At 37.8% G+C, this 19062-nt stretch overlaps 1 protein-coding gene across 8 annotated transcripts in view; it reads left to right on the top strand.

Annotated features, from left to right (window-relative positions):
* The window catches only part of SSBP2 (single stranded DNA binding protein 2), a 115064-nt gene extending 112665 nt beyond the window's left edge, over positions 1–2399 (top strand). For 7 of the 8 annotated variants that reach the window (XM_033164700.1, XM_033164704.1, XM_033164699.1 and 4 more), the window contains one exon: positions 1798–1827. In XM_033164700.1, the coding sequence (XP_033020591.1) occupies positions 1798–1827 (30 nt within the window). Of the gene's footprint in view, positions 1–1797 lie in introns of all 8 variants that reach the window. The other variant, XM_033164696.1, reaches the window with a different exon arrangement.
* The last annotated feature ends 16663 nt before the right edge of the window (positions 2400–19062 follow it).

Raw genomic sequence — 19062 nt, 5'->3', positions numbered from 1 at the left:
AACTGTAACCTTGTTGTGTGTGCTATTTTTGTACATGCTCTGAGTGTGCTGTTCCATTTTTTCTTTCTTAACATTACCACATTGCCAAGTAATGCTCTTTTCCCATGAGAACATAGGCAGTTGTCACTTATTATAAACTATATTTTCAAATATGCATTTGTTTACTTTCTACTATTAATGGAGAAAAAGTGGACTACATATCTGCAAAGAACCACAAATACTTCTACATTATTACTGCTGATTGCTGAATTATTTTTAATGGTCTGAATTTAATATTTGCTTATGTGATTTTATTGTTTAGATAAAATTATTTTTGAGTTAACATTATACAAATTAACCTGAATAAAGAATTAGATGCTATTACTGATAGGCATGCATAATGCTTTGCCAAATAAACATTAACTCAATGCAAATATGACTGATTAGCTAAATGGTGTGTAATAAGAAGAATTGTAGATAAAATTCCTAAATTATTTTATCCATAGGCTATACCTTTTTCATATGGCTATAAGTGGTTTTTCCTTTGTTTTATTTTGTTTCTTGCATGATGCTTCCACTAGCTTTTCTATTTCATTGTGGCTCTCTTCCAATCATTTAAAAGCTTCTTGGCCCCTAAGTATGGCAAAAATTATGTGTTATATTCCAAACTCTTCAAACGACATAATGTAAAAATTTTGTTTAGGTTTGTTCTTTGAAATGCATCCCAACACTAGACTCTAACTTTTAGCCAATGGATGTCAAGGTTATTTGCTACCTAAATCCACTGGAAAAAAGTCATTATGAAATGGCTGAATTAAAATACGTCCCTGAGCTTATTTGTGTTAGCCTTTTAAGGTAATGATAAACAATAATGCCCTCTAGTGTTCATTCACAAATAATTTTATTTACCTATTGCACTGAAGGTAGATATTTTCATGAGTCTTCAAAATATGCTCATACTCCATTGGTTAGATTTTGAACTCGTAATGAATCCTATATTTTAAAAAATCAGTTATGCTGACCCAGTTAATGGTTTTGCTCCAATTGGAATTAAAGGATGCTAGAACCACCAATTGGAACTATTTATGCTGAAGACGAATTTGATATACTTGCTACTTTGTTTGAATCAAGAGACCTAAATTTGCCCTAATTCAAGCAAAGTTTCATATTTCCAGAACTATTGTATGCTTTTTCATTGGGTGTCTGTCACAAATATGCCATTGTATGAATTAACAGTGAGAAAAATATCACTACAATTATTATTTTTTACAAGGTGTAATTACAGTATTCAAAAATGAATAAAACCGGCTTAATGTAAAATCCGAGTTGTATCCAGCAGTGCCACTCAAGCTTATCATAAAGGTACCACATCAGCCATTCTTGTCACAAAGAAAGAAAATAAAGCTATGTGCCAAAAAGTGTTTTATGAAGTGCTGTACACAATTTTCCATAAAGTTTATAGATATCAAAACTCTTGATTCTTATCACCAGCCCTCATTCACGCAAATGCTATCTTGCTAGTCTGCAAGTTCTTTTCCCCCCCCTTTATGGAATTCACCCAATTACAGATTTGTAACCTTGATAGTTGCTCTTATGGTAGCAGAGTGTTTTGTCTTACCAGAGACTACTTACCGTATATGGCTTCTGATACTATGGTAGGTAAGATATCTGTATCTCTGTTAATTAGGAAGCTAGAAGTATGCACATGAGTATTGCATGAAATCATGACTGGGGTCAGGAGAAACTTGCATTCAGGTCTCACTATTAGTGGATTGGTGAATTGAGTTGCTGCTAAAATGTGAATTCCTATTTTTTCAGTATTCCCCCAGCATGACAATGAGTGTGTGATCCATTACCAAGTCTCTTCATGAAGGCTGCACTGAGTTGGCCCTCTCCAGAGAGCTACTAAAGAAGAAAAATTACTCATCCCTGTGTACAGTTTAACAGAAACAATCTCAGCCACAATTGGACCCACCATTCCCCCCACCCCAACCATCTTTCCAGTTCTGTGAAGAAAGTGGGTCCTGATCTGGTTTCAGCAACTGTGTGGCACATCAGAGCTGCCCAAGACTGAACTGCAAACAGTTATCTGTGTATGTATATGTAGGGATAGGTGTATTATGTATGTGTGTGTTACAGAAACATAGATATGCGCACATACATATATAGACCTGCAGGACGTTGTAAAATATTATCACATGACATCTTAAGTAGAAATAAGAAATAGGGACTTTTATTCCATCTTTTTTCATGTTTACATTTTAACTATTAAAAGAACTGCTTCCCTCTCCCCATCTGAACTGTTCTGTGCTGTTTATATCACTGCTTTGTAAGTTATTTTTTTAAGAAGATCTCGGATAAGTTCTGTTTTTTGTCAATGTCTGCCATCATGGATAGGAATAAAACTGCTTTTAAGAGGGCTCTCTCTCATAAGGTTGTGTTTGATAACAATAACATGTGGATTGAAAACTACACTATCTCAAGAAACTGAAGAAACACATTAATCTTGCTTAATAAGTAAAACTTGTCCTTTGCCTAAAAAGTGAGAGAAAAGAAAATGGAAGGGGTTCTTTTCTTGTTTCTTCGTAGAAGCCTAATACTGCGATCCTAAACATATTTGCATGATAATAAGCTCCACTGAGATAAGTCAGATTTACTTCTGGTAATGTTGAGGATCAGGGTGCAAATCCTTCAATATTTGTTTTCAAGGGAAGTCTGAGTATATCTCAACTTCTTTATCTATGCAGAGAAATACACCATTACTGTATTGGGCTCTGGTTTGATTGCTGTAGCATCCAGCAATAAAGGTGGCAGGTTTTGATTTTCTGCCTTTCAAAAAAATAAAATCTATTTAGTATGATCTTCCATAGGTGTAGTAATAGTTTTGTTTTGTTTTAAGTTATAGATTCTCTTCTAGGGCATGCTTTTTCTAACAGTCTACAATTGTCTGCTGGGATGACTGACACCCTAACACCCAATTACCTGTTATGAGTTAAAGGCCTATTAACCTTGTGTTGGAAGGGGAGGAAAGTTTCTTGCCCTTCTTCAGTGGCCCTTCAATCCCTCTTCTTCCTTACCCACTATCTGCAATTTCCCATTATCTATGATCTCATCAGACTTCTTCCAATGTTTCGGAGACCATACAAATATTCAGATTACTTCATTTAAATGTAGCATCTTAAAGAGTAGCATCCTAAATGTAGCATCCTAAATACTAATAAATTTATTATGCAATAAGCTTTTGTGGACTAGGAAAAAGTTTATGCCATAATAAATTTGTTAAGTCTCTAGTATTTTTCAGGACAAAAGCAAACAACAAACTTGGTTACCCCTTTGGAATGCAAGTCAGATTCCTTCGACTATCATTAAGGCCCAAATGACAGAGGAATTGCAACATGCAACACACAGGAAGAGAGAGCAAAAGTAAAGGGAAGTTGTGAGAATTGTCGCCATCCCCTTCTATCCCCTGGAAGCCTCCTTTGGATCAAATAATCTTCCATGAATGGAAGGAGAACATAGATCCCAAGTATGTCATGTTTTCATCTACTCTGTGCCTAATTTTTCCACTTGTATTTGCACACTTCCCCAGTAAACCACACAAATTAAAAGCTAATAATGCTGTATGCAGCATCTAAAGACACTGCTATCTATAAATTTGTGTTTTCGTCTGAATTGTTTTCTACTCCCTATTAAGGCTTTATAGAGGCTGGTAATATAGAAGACAAAATTGAACTAAGAAATTGTTTTCCAAATATTGTTTTCTTTCTAACTTGCTAAGCATCCAGTAATACCGTGTCTTATAGTCATATGCAAGCCTTAAAGCCAAGCCCCCACCCTGCCTTCGCCCCAGAGAAAGAAATGTATGTTTCGGCTAATTAAGGCACAAATACTTTCTTCTGTGCAAATGCTGATAGAATTGTTTTAGCACAGGTCTACATATGGAAATTTTTCACACAGTAACCGATCAATCATATGGATTTTATTTTTTTAAAGAGGAAGGTGGGTAGTTAAAAGAGCACCTTCCTTTTTTGCATACTGCTTATACATGTAAAGCGTTCCTGAATAAACTCATATGAATTCATGTCTGTGCCTCTCTAGGTATCCTTCAAAAAAAGCTGTAGAGTTCTAGCTACACTTGTAATGAAATATAGTCTACCTTTTGAAAACAGCGATAAATGTTTAAAATAGAGCTTTTTCTAATCCAGATCTTAATTATTTGCAGGCTTTTAAAATGCCAGATGCAGACAGAGTATCAGGTAATGGAGACAGAATAGCAGAAGTAGACAAGTGAATAATTTTGGGTGGGCTCTACGTATATAAACTGTTGAAAATGAGTTTAAAGTATTTTCTTTGTAATTGGCATGAGGATGGTCTGAAGGTTCTCTCTCCCCTCCCCCCCATCTCCTGCTGAACTATCTTTAGTGTTCATAAAATGAGTTGTAATTTAAAATGCTTCTTCTGCCAGCACTTGCCAAGTAATATGTCTCAGCCAAATCTGGATAGACTGTTGCATAAGAGTAAACCCCTAGCACAGTTCCTTCAAGCTTTTGTTTTTGTGTCACATTTGCCAAACTTATATCAGGAAGCCTGTTCATTTTCATCTGTTTTTTTGCATGGTTATCAGCTGAACGTTTTCTTTCTACTTTCCTGGCTGATTTGGTACATACCCCAAATTCCTTCTCATCTATACATTGGGTCCTAGTTGAAAGTATTGTTGCCAGCATAACTGACATCCTATAGGCACCTTATTTAGATGTCATTTAACATCCATAATGGACACAGCATTTCCCAATTGAGTTTTGGTTTTTTTAAGGAAAATTATTTAACACTAATTTAAACATATGGATCAAAATCCTGCTACAGTTGGTCATTAAGGACACCGAACACCAAATAATGGTTTGACACTTTGGGAATGAGCCTTATGCTCAGCACCCCCTTCAACCCCTCATGTACAATCCTGGTTGGCAAACCATAGTCTGCCAGTTTGAATGTAATGGCCAGCTATGGTTTCCTGCAAACCAGGAAATAACTCATCAAGCAGAAGAATGCAGAAGAAGGCAGAGAGGGAGGAGTAAGCACAGAAACATCAAACCATGTTTGGTGTTGTATGTGAAATGACCCCATTGAAAGCAACGGGGATTAAATTAGTTATTGACTATAGCAAGTTTGAGGCTATTTGTAAGATCAAATTGGGTGTTTTGTATCCTTATGGATAACAACCTAGAATCTTTGCATCAAAAAGAGAAGTTGATTAAAAGTCTATCATCACTGTGATTATCTGCCAGTATGTTGGATGTAAGTGAGGCTATGGAGTTAGATGGATTTGATGGGGGAGTAGTTACTGTTAAGTTGTACCTTTCATTTGTGCCCTCACCTCACCTTGGTATCACAAGTTTTAGCCAATAACTATTGCACTGACTCTTCCCGAGTCCTTTAAATAACTCAAGTATTGTAAATTTGTACCCTGACTGCTATTTTCAAGAAATGCACAAATGTTTATGAGGGGATTTGGCATGCAACATTCAAGAATACCACCAAGCTCATGCTTAATGCTTTAGAAAGCTGTCTTGATTTAATTCATTGAAAGTCACAATACAACTTCAGCAGCAGCTTAAATATAGTCTGAATTGTTAAGGGTGACTTTGATAAATACTTGGTAAAAGGTAAAGGTCCAGTCAAAGGTGACTATGGGGTTATGGTGCTCATATCGCTTTTCAGGCTGAGGGAGCCAGCGTTTGTCCACAGACAGCTTTCCAGATCATGTGGCCAGCATGACTAAACTGCTTCTGGCACAACAAAACACTGTGACAGAACCCAGAGTGCACGGAAACGCTGTTTACCTTCCTGCCATAGCGGTACCTATTTATCTACTTGCACTGGTGTGCTTTTGAACTGCTAGGTTGGCAGAAGCTGGGACAGAGCAACAGGAGCTCATCCCGTCATGTGGATTTAAATTGCCAACCTTCTGATTGGCAAGCCCAAGAGGCTCAGTGGTTTAGACCACAGTGCCACCTGGTCCCCTCAAATGCTAAGTATTATGCAGAGTCTTGTGGTATAATATATCACTTTCCTTTAAATAAGCTGAAATTCGGGGCAAATATACACAGATCAAAATTTTACAAAGTGTCTCAATTTGATTTCAAAGAACTAGAGTTCTGAGCATAAATAAACTTGTTCAGTTCAGATGAACAACTTGAGTCAGTTGTGAGGCACACAAATACCTGCAACATTGGTATTTTGAGCCTTTGTACAACAGTGACCCATCCTTTTTTAAAAAAATAATAATGCAGAAACCTATGTATTCCTATATATAAATAGTTTCTTGGAAAGAATTTGGCTCCCTCCCACCCCACTTTAGATTTGAGTAGTCATATTTGAAACATTTTTTTACTTACCTTGTGCTTAAGGTATGTATTCATATGAATACATAGTCATATTTTATCACCAAAATAATAACTTTATCCAGATTTATTTTGTTATTTAAATGTAAGATATGCAAGGAAGCTTCTCGTGCAATGAGAAAATTTGCCATTGATGTTGTCAGATGTATGTCCCCTTTTGTTATACTACTTTTGACCAACATGGAATCTTTATTTATAAGTTGATACCATCCATTTTCTAGACACATTTGTGAGGTTTGGGGTTATTTTTTTAAAAGAGGTTTTCAAAATTCACAACAGTCAGATACTTTACAATGATTTGATGGTAGGAAGACATTATCCTCAGCGTGTTTGCTTTGCATTATTAAATTGGACATTGCTATCTTACCTTCAAAAATTATTATGCCTAAAATCAAACATGTAAGCTGGTAGTCAGAAACAATAGAATTCATTATCACAATTTTTTCTACTTTAGCATCATTATGTTTGGTCCATAATCTAAAGGGTTGCATACAGAGTTGTGTGCCTGCACTAGGGCATTTCCAGTCTTCTCAGCTGCTGCTGCTGCTGCTGCTGCTGCGGTTCTGAAGACTCTTCAGAACAGTGTATTATATGGTGTGGGAGTTGTAGCTATGGAGAAGAGTGCTTTCCTTATGCAATTGCGTCTTCTGAAGTCCTCGCTTAGGCTTAGTATATTGAATTTTCAGTGAATAAGCCTGTTTGTTCTAGATCAGGCATATCCAACTCCCAAGAGACTGTGGTCTACTCCCAGTATAAAAAACTGGCAGTGATCTATCCATTGTCATAGGAGGGAGGAGGAGCGTGTGTGGGGTGGGTGGATTGCCCAGAGTTGTTGAGGGTTTTTTTTTTGGGAGGATTGCACAGGTTTTTTTTTTGCTTTTTCCCCTGTAACTTTTTGTACATGATAAGGATCCTGCAAAATACCAAGATCAGCCAGGGATCTACCAATCTACTGGTTGGACATCCCTGTTCTAGATTATACCACAGACAATAATTAGAATGAGCATGATTCAGCCCATGTTGCACACTTTTAAATACCACAGCTTCCATGTTGTTTATAGACCAAAAAGTTAATAGAATTTCACTTTCCCCCTGGGGGAAGATTCTAATACCTATTCTATAGTCCAGCAGTTCCTCACATGAAATGCAGAAAGTTTTATTAAAGGTTCTGTATTTTCACAGTCCTTGTATCATTTTGGCTTTTTTGTTATTACTGAATAAACAGTATCAAGACAACTGCAATAAAAATTATTTTTATAAATTCTTTACACAATAACCATTGGCAAAATCTTGCATGGAAGCCAATGCATGCCCTGTTTACAAAAGTAGTGTAATGGCTCTAATTACTTTTTATGGAGCAAACTACTATCAACAGAAATAATCCAGTTCATACAAGCAGTCGTCCACAAAAATGGCTTATTTTGAATTCTTGGGCTCTCCTGTCCAAACAACACAAGCATTACGCCAGTCACAGAAAGTGAAGAATTTCAAATTATGTTGGAAACCACCACTCTCTTCATTTCTACACTTATACTGCCTAGATAATATAAGAGGGCTGTTCTTAGCAGTCTCCAAAGTTAAGCGCATCAGGACCCTTTTGGATAAGACCAAGATTCCACCTAGCCCATCATTCTTTTTCCAGTAGTGGCTGTCATGTGCTTCCAAAAAGTGCACTAGGATGAAGGCAACCCCTTCCCTCATGATGTTTTCCCAACATCTGGCATTCAGAGGTATGCTACTTCAGTTAATGTCAACGTTCCATTAATTAATAATGGCTAATAAAAGTAAATGGATACCTTTTATGATGTCATATTTTCAACCATCTAAGCTAGGGGCATTATAATCTTTTAAATGCATCCAAGTCATCACCATTTCTTATGGCGGAAATTGCATACATAGAGTGAAAAAGTTATTTATAGCAAAAGCCTTTGCCTGTGATTGGAGTATCTCACAATAAAGCAGTTTTCCAACCATTTCCCCTCTCTCTACTTCTTCAGCTTCCTTTGCCCACCCCAAGTCCCAATTTCCCTGAGCGCGAGTCATCTCAACTCATCATTTTGTCACGCACACCCAGCGTAGTTCATCCATTTCGTCCTTGCCAGGTCCATCATCCTGTTCTGCAAATCCTTCTCCATTCACTTTTGTTGTAATACTTAACAATGGCTGACCAAGGCTCACAGATGGGCATAACAGCTACCTTGTCTTTCCACCCATTTTTCCTTTAGCTAATCCCCCATCCCTCACAGAAAATCAAACTCCTAAATATTTTTCAGCAAATCTGAATTTCTCATATTTTAGTATCTCGTTAATGAGCTTAGTTTATTGTGCAGTTTATTTCTCGTTTGCAAGACATACTCTATTCTACACGTCTTACCTCAGGATTGCAATTCTTAGCATTCAAAGCACAATATTTTGTCCCTCGGAATATGCACTTCTTACCCTAGGTAGCGCATTCATTATTGTTGTGGAGGAATATGGTGGTGTGAGTGCCAGATAGCTACTGAACAGCTTTGTGAGATAATTTAGTAATAAGCAACACAGTTCTGTTCCCACTTCCTAATGCAGGAATGAAGAACCTGTTTTTATCCAGATGTTGTTGGACTGCAACAACTCTGATCCTCCCTGACTGTCCATCAACACCTGAAGGACAGAGGTTCCCAATCCCTGCCCAGCACGAGCTTGTGAGCTGCTGGTTTAGGGTTTTTGTGATGGTGGCTTTTTAAATTCTGTGGTGGCTGTCCGTTTCCTTTTCTCCTCCACTGGAATGCACATCTAGCCAGACTTTTTTTTAAAAAAAAAAATGGAGGTGGAATTAGTAATATAGGTATCTCCACATTAAGCCTTTTTTCAGTCCATCACCCCTTAATGCATGGCAAATAGCACCATACATTCCTGAAGATACATACATACATACAGGCACATGCATACATACATGCATACGTGTGTGTGTGTGTGTGTGTGTGTGTGTATGTGCATCAAACAAAGGATAAAGTGCAGTGGGGTACAATATGTTTGTGCATTAAACCCCATATTTCTTTGGCCATAGTAAGCAAGACAAACATGTTTGCTTTATGTACCTCGGTGTTTTGTGCAGCAAGCTTGTGAAGTGTGGACTTAAAGATACACTTTCAAATAGATCTTGTCATCCCACATTTTGTTTCATGCAAGAAACACAGGCATGGAGCTTCCCAAAGGTCTGTAATAGAGAAATGCTAACTCATGTTGTAAATTATGCATATTAGTGCATAAACGTATGATTTAGTAAGTAATAACCCCTTTTTCTGTTGCTGTATATTTTTTCCTAGTATCATAATTCATAATAGAAGTTTACCTCATGCTGCAGGCAGTTAAAATGTATTTTCAGCTGTAGCCATGAATTCATCATCCTATTGGGGTTTCATCTTGTACAGTGTGAAGTTTACAAGAGAGTAGAGCATCTAACAATGTGAAAACAGCATCCATTCAAGCAGGCAGCAGTCTGAATATTGCTGTTTGGCATAAAGAAAATTACACATGTCCAAAACTTAAACTGTCCCTTGAATATACACAGAAAGTCAACATTGTCAATAGGAAAGCTGGTTCACACTGAAACAGACATCAACAAGCTAATAATCCAAGATGATGCCATTGATTTAGAAGTGCATTTGTTGAGCTGATACGTGCTAGTAGAAGGATCTTTCTGTGGAAAATCCCTGCATTATAAGATTTGTAACCAATAAAGCTTCTGACTGCTCTTGACTTTAGACAGAACTCTGAATCTACAGGGGTGATCCACAAACAGAAATGCAATTCCATGTATAAATTGTCCCTGTCATGGGTTCAATGGACTGCTGCAAAAATACAGAATCCTTCCACCCAGAAGCTATTCAGAAGGACTGTAACCCAGAGATCTGCTTAATACTTGTGCATGCTAGTTTAACGGGGGGGGGGGGAGTTGATCTACAGCTCTGTGGATGGGATGGAAAGATTTAAAAATGCAATGCAGAAACCCATACATTACCATGACTATCATTGTATTTTAAAACATTCAAAACAGATAATGGTCCCTCCCTCCTAACAAAAGATGTTCATAAAAAAGTAATGACCCATTTTAAATTGTGTTTTAATTTATTTAGTAAAAGATTAGGAATCAAAACCAGAGTATTGGCTTTAAATAATGGTAAAACCTACAAGGAATAAAGTGTTCTCTGCAGACTATGATTCAGTAGTATCTTTTATTTCAGAAAAGATGAGATCTTTACCAAAACATTTCTTAAAAGGGATAATTAGGTACATTTTTAGTTAACTAATTTTTATTTCTTGTGATTATTCCCTTGAAAATAATTTATTGTGGCATCTGTTTTGATTTTTTTATCATGCCTACTGTTAAAAGACAAAATCTTTTGTTACACAGATTGTTGTTTTCTGCCTTGAAAGTGTTTCTTTTAAAGGAAAAGGGACATCTGGGGTTAGGTCTGTTTCAGTTGTCTAATCCATCAGTAAACTATTGTCAATTTGCTAACATTTGCACAAGTTATTCTATGTAGACAATTTACTTTTCCTTTAAGACTGGCATTATAAACATCCATAACTATGGATATGCTGTAAATTATTGTAGGTTTTGTGTAAGAAAACCTTTCACCACATTACTACTGTTGATTCTTGGTTTTTGATTGTATAGCCATATGTCTTATATACATGTTCTGTCATCAAAACCTCCTTTTCCTATATTGTTAAACACTTATTAAGCATGCTTAGTAGTTTCTCATTTTATTTCATATAGCCCATGCAGCAATCACTGACAACATACAATTCTAATGTAATAGTCCAACCAGTCCACTTCATGTAAGTTACAGGAGTAGCTTGCAGACTCTAGGACAATTCAGCTGCATTGTAACTTATTTCAGTGCAATCTTCTGCCTGTTTACTCAGAAGTAAGTTTCACAGAGTTCAGTGAGGCATACTCCCAAGTAAATGTGCACAGGATTGCAGCCTACAATATGTTTGTTTGGGGCATGTATGAATCTAGTGGAAAATTAGCTATTGAAATTAAGGTATAGAGGCTGGTAGACCTAGACTTTAGACTGCCAGGTGAAAAAATCCACACAAACAGCTTTCAGGGAGACAATCCATTTAGAATTTTAATAGCAGTATCAAAAAAAGAAGTCCCATATTTTTCAAAACCCCTTCCAGATCATCTGGAAAACCTAGCAAGTTTATTCTTGTGGCTTCTGTGTAGTCCTGTATACAGGATCTAAATGTGCTTAAATAAAACATCAAAAAGCAATACTGAAATGGAATGCAGTATAGCAAACCTTGTCAAAATGCTATAAAATGACAATTAAATCAAAATGTAACATGCTTGAGGAATAATTGCCCTAATCCAGCAGTATTTACTGTAATCCTAAATACTGATGCATAGTAAATATGAGCACTCTCTTCCACCTTAGTGTCTCTCATAATACAAAACTTCCCAAAATTAGTTTCCTAGAAATCTGTGTTTGGAAGGCCATTCTAAAATGTGGGTTCAGCATCAACATCATATTTTCTCCCCAACCCAGCTTCTTAATGAGAGTATCTAAGAGTAACCTCTTAAGTAATTAAAGAAGCAAGGTAATCTGTTGGTAATCAGAAATTCTGCAGCTATGCATATGCAGTGGCGGAGGAAGCCTCTTCGCCACCTGGGGGGGCGGAGCGTCACGACGCACGTCGGATGCACTGCGCATGCCCGAAATTTCTGGGCGTGCGTAGTGCATCCGGGCCAGCGCTGCTGCTCCCGTGGTGAGCAGGCAAGCGAGTGGCGGCTTGTGGGGCTGCCCCCTACACCCCGCCCTTCCTACACCACTATGTGTATGCCTATCAAGGTGCTGTTCTTGCTGTGCAAATCAGTTTTTAATTATCAAGTAATATTTCAAGGACTTAAAATAGTAGATGCATTAGAAAGCACGCACAGTCATCAACAGCAGCATCCTTTGGTTTAAAACTGAGAGACCTGGATCACTGTTTGATAGACCTCTAGAATGAATGAGGGTCTAATTTTGTGCACCAGATAGCTAAGCACAAATGGATTCCACTGACTTGATAAATAATCAAGGTCAGCCAGAGTCCCTTTGTAGTAAGCTGTCACGTATGTTGGTTGAGTGATGTGTTTGTACAGATACCAAAACAATAATTTTATCCAGATAATTTGATGATACACTCCTAAACCCATTTGTATACCAATGGGGTTTCATTAAATTAAGAATATGTTGGGGTGAAATTCTACTGTACTGTACATTTGAATAATTTATATAGTAAACATTCACTGCACTAACATAGCAAATATTATACTATTTATTAATACTGTATTTATGAATCTTAACTGCATAAAAACATTTAAACAAAAATGCTTAGATAATGCATTGCTTACAATACGTAGAATTTATATCCTGATTCTGAAGAACCTTTATTTAACCGTCTTACGACTTAAGTAGGATGTGCTTCCAAATACAGATGTTTCTAACAATGCTGACTCTTATATTAGTGCTTACTATGGTTTAGTAAATTGAAAATATTCTGTTTACATATTCATCTCCATGAAGCAACTTATGTCTGTCTGAGATTGTTTCTCCCCTAGAAAGTATGATATTATGGGGCACAAATTTGAACACCCTAAAGCCTCTAAAGTGAGTTTGATGGATAGCCATTCTAAAATACCATTGATACCCTCACTTCAGTTTAACCTCATGTTTCACATATAAAATAGCTATAGGATAGATGTGCACTGATCTTGCCACCTTCATTCTACCATAAGAACTGCACCACTGTTGACTATAATTCTTACTGTTAACCTACCTAGCGACTTACTTAGACAGGGGGGCCCGGTACTTAGGGATCTCTGCTACTCCTTCACATATTCACATGTTAAGTGAAAAACTTTGAACCATGGAGGAGTTTCACTTACTCCAAGCCATCTGTTTCTCCACAGCATGGAAATTGCCATGCCTGCTGCAAATGCTGGGTTGATAATGTGAGTTGGGTCCAAGGAGTAGCAAAGGTTGTAAATTTGCCCTATGCTTCTGATATATGCCTTGTAGTTCGGCACCAGCTTTCTCAAATCCTTTACTCATAGATAGTTCTTTATTGGGAGAGTAGAAAGTTGCAATTTGGAGAACTTACCATAGTAATACCGGAATACATTTTAGCAACACCAAAGCCCTATTATGACCCTTTTGAATATTAATTCAAGAATAGCAGCTCTTTCAGAAAACACACACGAGATTTCATTATGTGCTTTACTATCCAATGAGAGAGAGTAGTAATAGTTTGTTCAGCGGTGCAAATGTTGTGAATAAGTTAGCATCTATTTGTTTTTTATGATACTTTTCAGTCCACCTATACATTTTGTATAATTGGTTTAGGGGAGTTTGGGACAGGTAATGTAACTGTACCCAACATTATTTACAATTTACACTGTTTACATTTCATTGTCTTCCCTTCCTGTGTCTCTTAGTGTATGTTGATAACCAAAACAACTGATTTTTAGTAGTAGTTCCCTGCTTTCTTTTCTTCAAAAAACTTTATTGACTATGGGTGCAGCTGACATCTCATTCTATATCCCATCATGGGCAGCAGATTCCCTTATTAAAGTGCCATAAGATTATAAAGGGTGTACACACACACACAGGCCTAATTTTCCTAGTAATCTTTGTCCAAGTGACCTCATGTACAGAATAGGAAAGATTAATCAGAACGCAATGTATTCATATACACATTCTGGTTCATGCATTAGTGTCTGGATCATGCATTAGTGTCAACTGTTAGAAAGCTTCCTTCCTTATCACGCTTTATCAGCACATTGTATGTATTTTCCACTATGAAAGACAGGTAGTGTTTCACTGACTCTAATTGAAAACACTGTGTATGCTTGGCACTTCGACAGAATTCCAAGATGGAAATATCATACTGTGTAGATGCTTCTTATCAAAGTTTCATCTGATATTTTATGAAACCTGAATCCCAGTGGAATCTACACACTTGGATTTTGGTAAACCAAACAGCAGCTAGCCTGAAAAGTAACAGGTGAAGAAAACTATAACAAATACTTTTTTAAATGAGATTGGTTGGGGTATTTCGGCCGTTTAACAATTTTAGCATATTCAATATTTTACTGCAGTTCCTTGAACGTGAACTTTCTACAAAGTGACCTGCACTTTGTGCAAAGCAACCAAACGAGTGAATAGCCTACTTTGCACCTGCCCACCTAATTGTCTGAAATGTCATTCAAGCCATAAATTCCTTTGAGATATTTTGTGTTTGTGCAATCAAGGCAGTTGGGTTTGACGCCTTAGGTGTAAAGATGGCTCTCCATATACAGTTTGTGTGTATGAGTGCTTGGGTGCACATATACGCAGATAACAGTAAGTCTGGTGTCTTTTTTGAAGCGAGGTATCTCTTTGAATTCCACCTACTGTGCTCTAGAAACTAGACACTTTTTAAATAAAAAAAAATACAAACATTTTCTTTGAAAATAAGTGATACAAAAAACCTTGCTTAGTAGATTTGATATCAAAACTGAAGACCAAGAACTGAACAGGCAGGACTGTTTTGGCATCAAATCTTTTTAAACTGTTCTCAAAATTATTTAGTGGAAGTATAATTTAGAATTAAGTGGAATGTCAGAACAAACTGGGGAGTTTTAGAAATAAATCACTCAGCAATCATTTTATAAAGTTTAACTTCTAAATGCACTATGATTTATTACAAAAATATATTTTCTTCTGCTTGCAGATATGGTTGTTCCATTTTGTGATAGTTTTAAACGAAAGCAGTTAATTTTGTTGCACTGTGTAACTGCATGAATTCATCAAGTGTACATATGTACCTGTGCAACATTTTTTGGGGTTTTGTATTTGAATTTCAGTATTGGTTATTTTTGTATTTTACTTTACCTGTATTGGAGTTGTAGTAGACATAATTTATACATATGATTTAAAAACAGTTTTGCAACTGAAAAGTCTTCTTTAAATTGTAAAATTTTGTTGATGGAAACTCATTAAAATGGTATAAAATTATATTAACAATTGTTTTGTGTTTTGATGCTCTCTGTACATAAATATGTATTTATCTGTTTTAATGGTGTTGTGTCTTGCAATTTTGGATACATTTTAGAATAAAGTTTCATTTTACAAAAATAAGTTGTACTTTAAAAGCTATGTCGTTATCATGGTCCAGGCTTGTTATTCATCCAAGATGGAAGAGTAATTTAAGCATTCTGGCCGGAATCCATAGAAGTACTCTAGGTGCATCTAAGGCTTCTGACATGTTTAGTAGTGGGTTATGTCTTTCCTTCCTTCTGAACCATTCCATACTGTATCCAACTGTTTTGGAAAGTCCTCTCTGTTTTAAAATGTGTTTTGCCATGTGGCACAAGTACCTGCCTGAAAAACACAAGAAAGACTTTGTGTCATGCTGACCTCTGACTTCTGACATGAGATCAGGAAGGGGACCTATGGAGCTGCAAAAAGCCAGACGTTCAGCTGACCAGGGTTTTGCTCATCCTTTTTAGTTAGCTGCATCTATACACGCAGAGAGAAAGAAAGACAGTGTAGAATTAACTCCTTGTCAAGATTTGCTGTCTAGAGTTATTAAAAACACGGAGCAAAACAACCTTCGGGGAAAGCCGATTCAGGTATGTGTGTGCATGCGCACATATATTATTACTTAAAACAACAACAGAGGGTCCTTGTTATTAAACAAAACTATTCTAGAATGGATTTATATTGCGTGTATGAACATCAAATTACCGTACTTGAAGATTTTGTTATCTGCTTTGCCTTTTGAGATTTTCTTAAGTTGCAACTGCATGTTATAAAACTTTATTTGCATTTATTTCAAACATCCTATGTATTGTTAATTAGAAAAGCCCCAGAGTTCACCAGCTGAAGACTTGCCATGCATTAATCTTAGTCAAAAATTTAACTAGCTACTGCCTGTTTATAGTGGTTTCTCTCCCCTCCTCTCCATGGTCAAGCTGTTGCTGCTTTACAGAATATTCAAGAACTACAGGGAAAGGCTTAATACAAATGTTTGAAATTGGGAGATCTGCTACCTAGAAAGAGAGGGTGAGTCTCGTTCTCATGCAAGGCCTAGAACCAAAAGAAAATGTGCTGCAGGAGGCCATAGAAGTGGGCAGTGGAGTCACTGCCAGAGACATACCTAGGCTTGCACCCAATACAACAAGGAGCTGTATTGGCATCCCCGACCCTTGCGCCCTTGTAGAGGCATACTTTTTCACTCCCTGGGCCTGTGCCCTTGGCGGGGGTCAACCTGACCAACTCCTAGGTACGCCCTTGGTCACTGCCCCACCAATAACAGTCTGCCTTCGCCCAGCCACCACCTACCTGCTTCCATACATACATCTAGTCCAGGGGGTGGCACTGTCTTGTCAGCCTCCACCTTAGTCTCAGTATTGTCCTTGAAGAACTCAGGGTGGGAGAGGACAAAGCTAGAATGGTTTTCTTCGGCTGTGTATTCTGTAATTGTACAGAATCCTAGAATGCACAGTTTGCAAAGAAGAAACTTGCACATATAGTACATATTCACACATTAATGTATTCATTGGTATCCACATTCAGAATGGCTCTTTATTGGTGAAAAAACACATACAGTACTTAGAAGTTTTAACACATTAGCTTGGATTCTAGCAGCTCTTCCATTTTGTCATTGTTTCTTTACATTTCCCTTCAGATTATATATTTTTCCTTTGTATAAATATGCGAAATATTTAGCAGCTAAGCATACACATGCAGTACAGATCTTGAAGTTGGTCTCTATAACCTTGAAATGGACTCTTGATTTCCCCCCTCACAATTTAACTGCACAATCTCCTCCTTAGAAACTAGTTATTGCAGAGAAGTTTAAAATAGCAGCCTTCCCTCTCTGCAGTAACTAGAAGGGCTGCTCCCCCTTCACCCCCTTTCTTTTTAATTCCAGAATCCCTCTATGCTGCCTAAAAGAGATCTCATTATCCAGGCTGAGCACAGACAGCTCCAGGGAATTCAAGAAGGCTTATACGTGAGCAGATTTAGACTTTGCATTGCTCTGGGATGCCAACAGCTTTGCAGTTCCTAATCTTATAGCAAACAACAGATACACTATGGGCAGAAACTCTGGTCAGCTGGGTCAAACTCAGCTTAGATGAGTCTTGAACATTAAAGAAGAGTTTATTTAAAAGAGCATTTTTTGTGAAAACTTAAGCAATTCAAATATGACACTGTACATTTGGACCCTAATTTAGTGATTGAAGACAAATTTGAACATGTTTAGCTTTGAAAATATACCAGTGTTTTGTTGAGGTTAGAGCTTCTTTTTTGAGTTACGTTCATAGAGAAGAGAGTCTGTAGACTATGGAAAAGGCAAGGGGGGAGAAAATAATGGGCACTATGCTTAGTTTATACACACATTATTATACAGCAGTTTCTAAAGCTGCTGGAGTCAGTTTTCCTGAGCAGAGATTTCAAGATTCCTCACTAAAAACCAGCTGCCAATGATAATTGAGTGTAAACTTCACTGTTAAAAACAACAGGCAATGGAAACAAACTCAGTGTTAGGTTCTGCCTAATGATTTGTAAACACACCTATGCATCTGCAATGCTGGATTATATGAGAAATTATATTTTGCATCAGGTGTTCCAATGGGGAAATTGATTGGCATTGTTACTTAACACTTTGCTTTCAAAACAATAGTTTTAAGTCCTGCCAAAATATAAATCTCCTAATTTTGTGGGAAATTCAGCTGGAGATAATTAGGTCAGAAATGTATAGACCATAGTTCAGGCATGGCCAAACTTGGCCCTCCAGCTGTTTTGGGACTACAATTCCCATCAACCCTGACCACTGGGCCTGTTAGCTAGGGATGATGGGAGTTGTAGTCCCAAAACAGCTGGAAGGCCAATTTTGGCCATGCCTGTGCATAGTCCAACTACAAAACCAATCAACACAGCTTTTAAATACAACTAAGAACAAAACCCAGGACCCAGGTGGCGCTGTGGGTTAAACCACAGAGCCTAGGGCTTGCTGATCAGAAGGTTGGCGGTTCGAATCCCTGCCACGGGGTGAGCTCCCGTTGCTTGGCCCCAGCTCCTGCCCACCTAGCAGTTCAAAAGCACGTCAAAGTGCAAGAAGATAAATAGGGACCGCTCCAGCAGGAAGGTAAACGGCGTTTCCATGCGCTGCTCTGGTTCGCCAGAAGCAGCTTTGTCATGCTGGCCACATGACCCGGAAGCTGTCTGCGGACAAACGACGGCTCCCTCGGCCTATAGAGCGAGATGAGCGCCGCAATCCCAGAGTCGGACACGACTGGACCTGATGGTCAGGGGCCCCTTTACCTTTAAGAACAAAACTCTGCATAGAAGAAGAAGAGGAGGAGGAGAAGGCAGAAGAGTTTGGACTTGATATCCCGCCTTTCATTCCCCTTAAGGAGTCTCAAAGCGACTAACAATCTCCTTTCCCTTCATCCCCACACAATAAACACTCTGTGAGGTGAGTGAGGCTGAGAGACTTCAGAGAAGTGTGACTTAGCCCAAGGTCACCCAGCAGCTGCATGTGGAGGAGCAGGGAAGCGAACCCGGTTCACCAGATTATGAGTCCACCGCTCTTAACCACCTACACCAAGGAACACAGATATTTTTAAAAATACCAAATCTTCTGGCAAGGCTTAGCA

This window comes from Lacerta agilis, chromosome 11, assembly GCF_009819535.1.
Source record: "Lacerta agilis isolate rLacAgi1 chromosome 11, rLacAgi1.pri, whole genome shotgun sequence".
In the NCBI taxonomy this organism is placed as follows: Eukaryota; Metazoa; Chordata; class Lepidosauria; order Squamata; family Lacertidae; genus Lacerta; species Lacerta agilis.
Note: the sequence above shows the minus strand (reverse complement) of the source record. Positions and strands in the feature narration are given on the sequence as shown.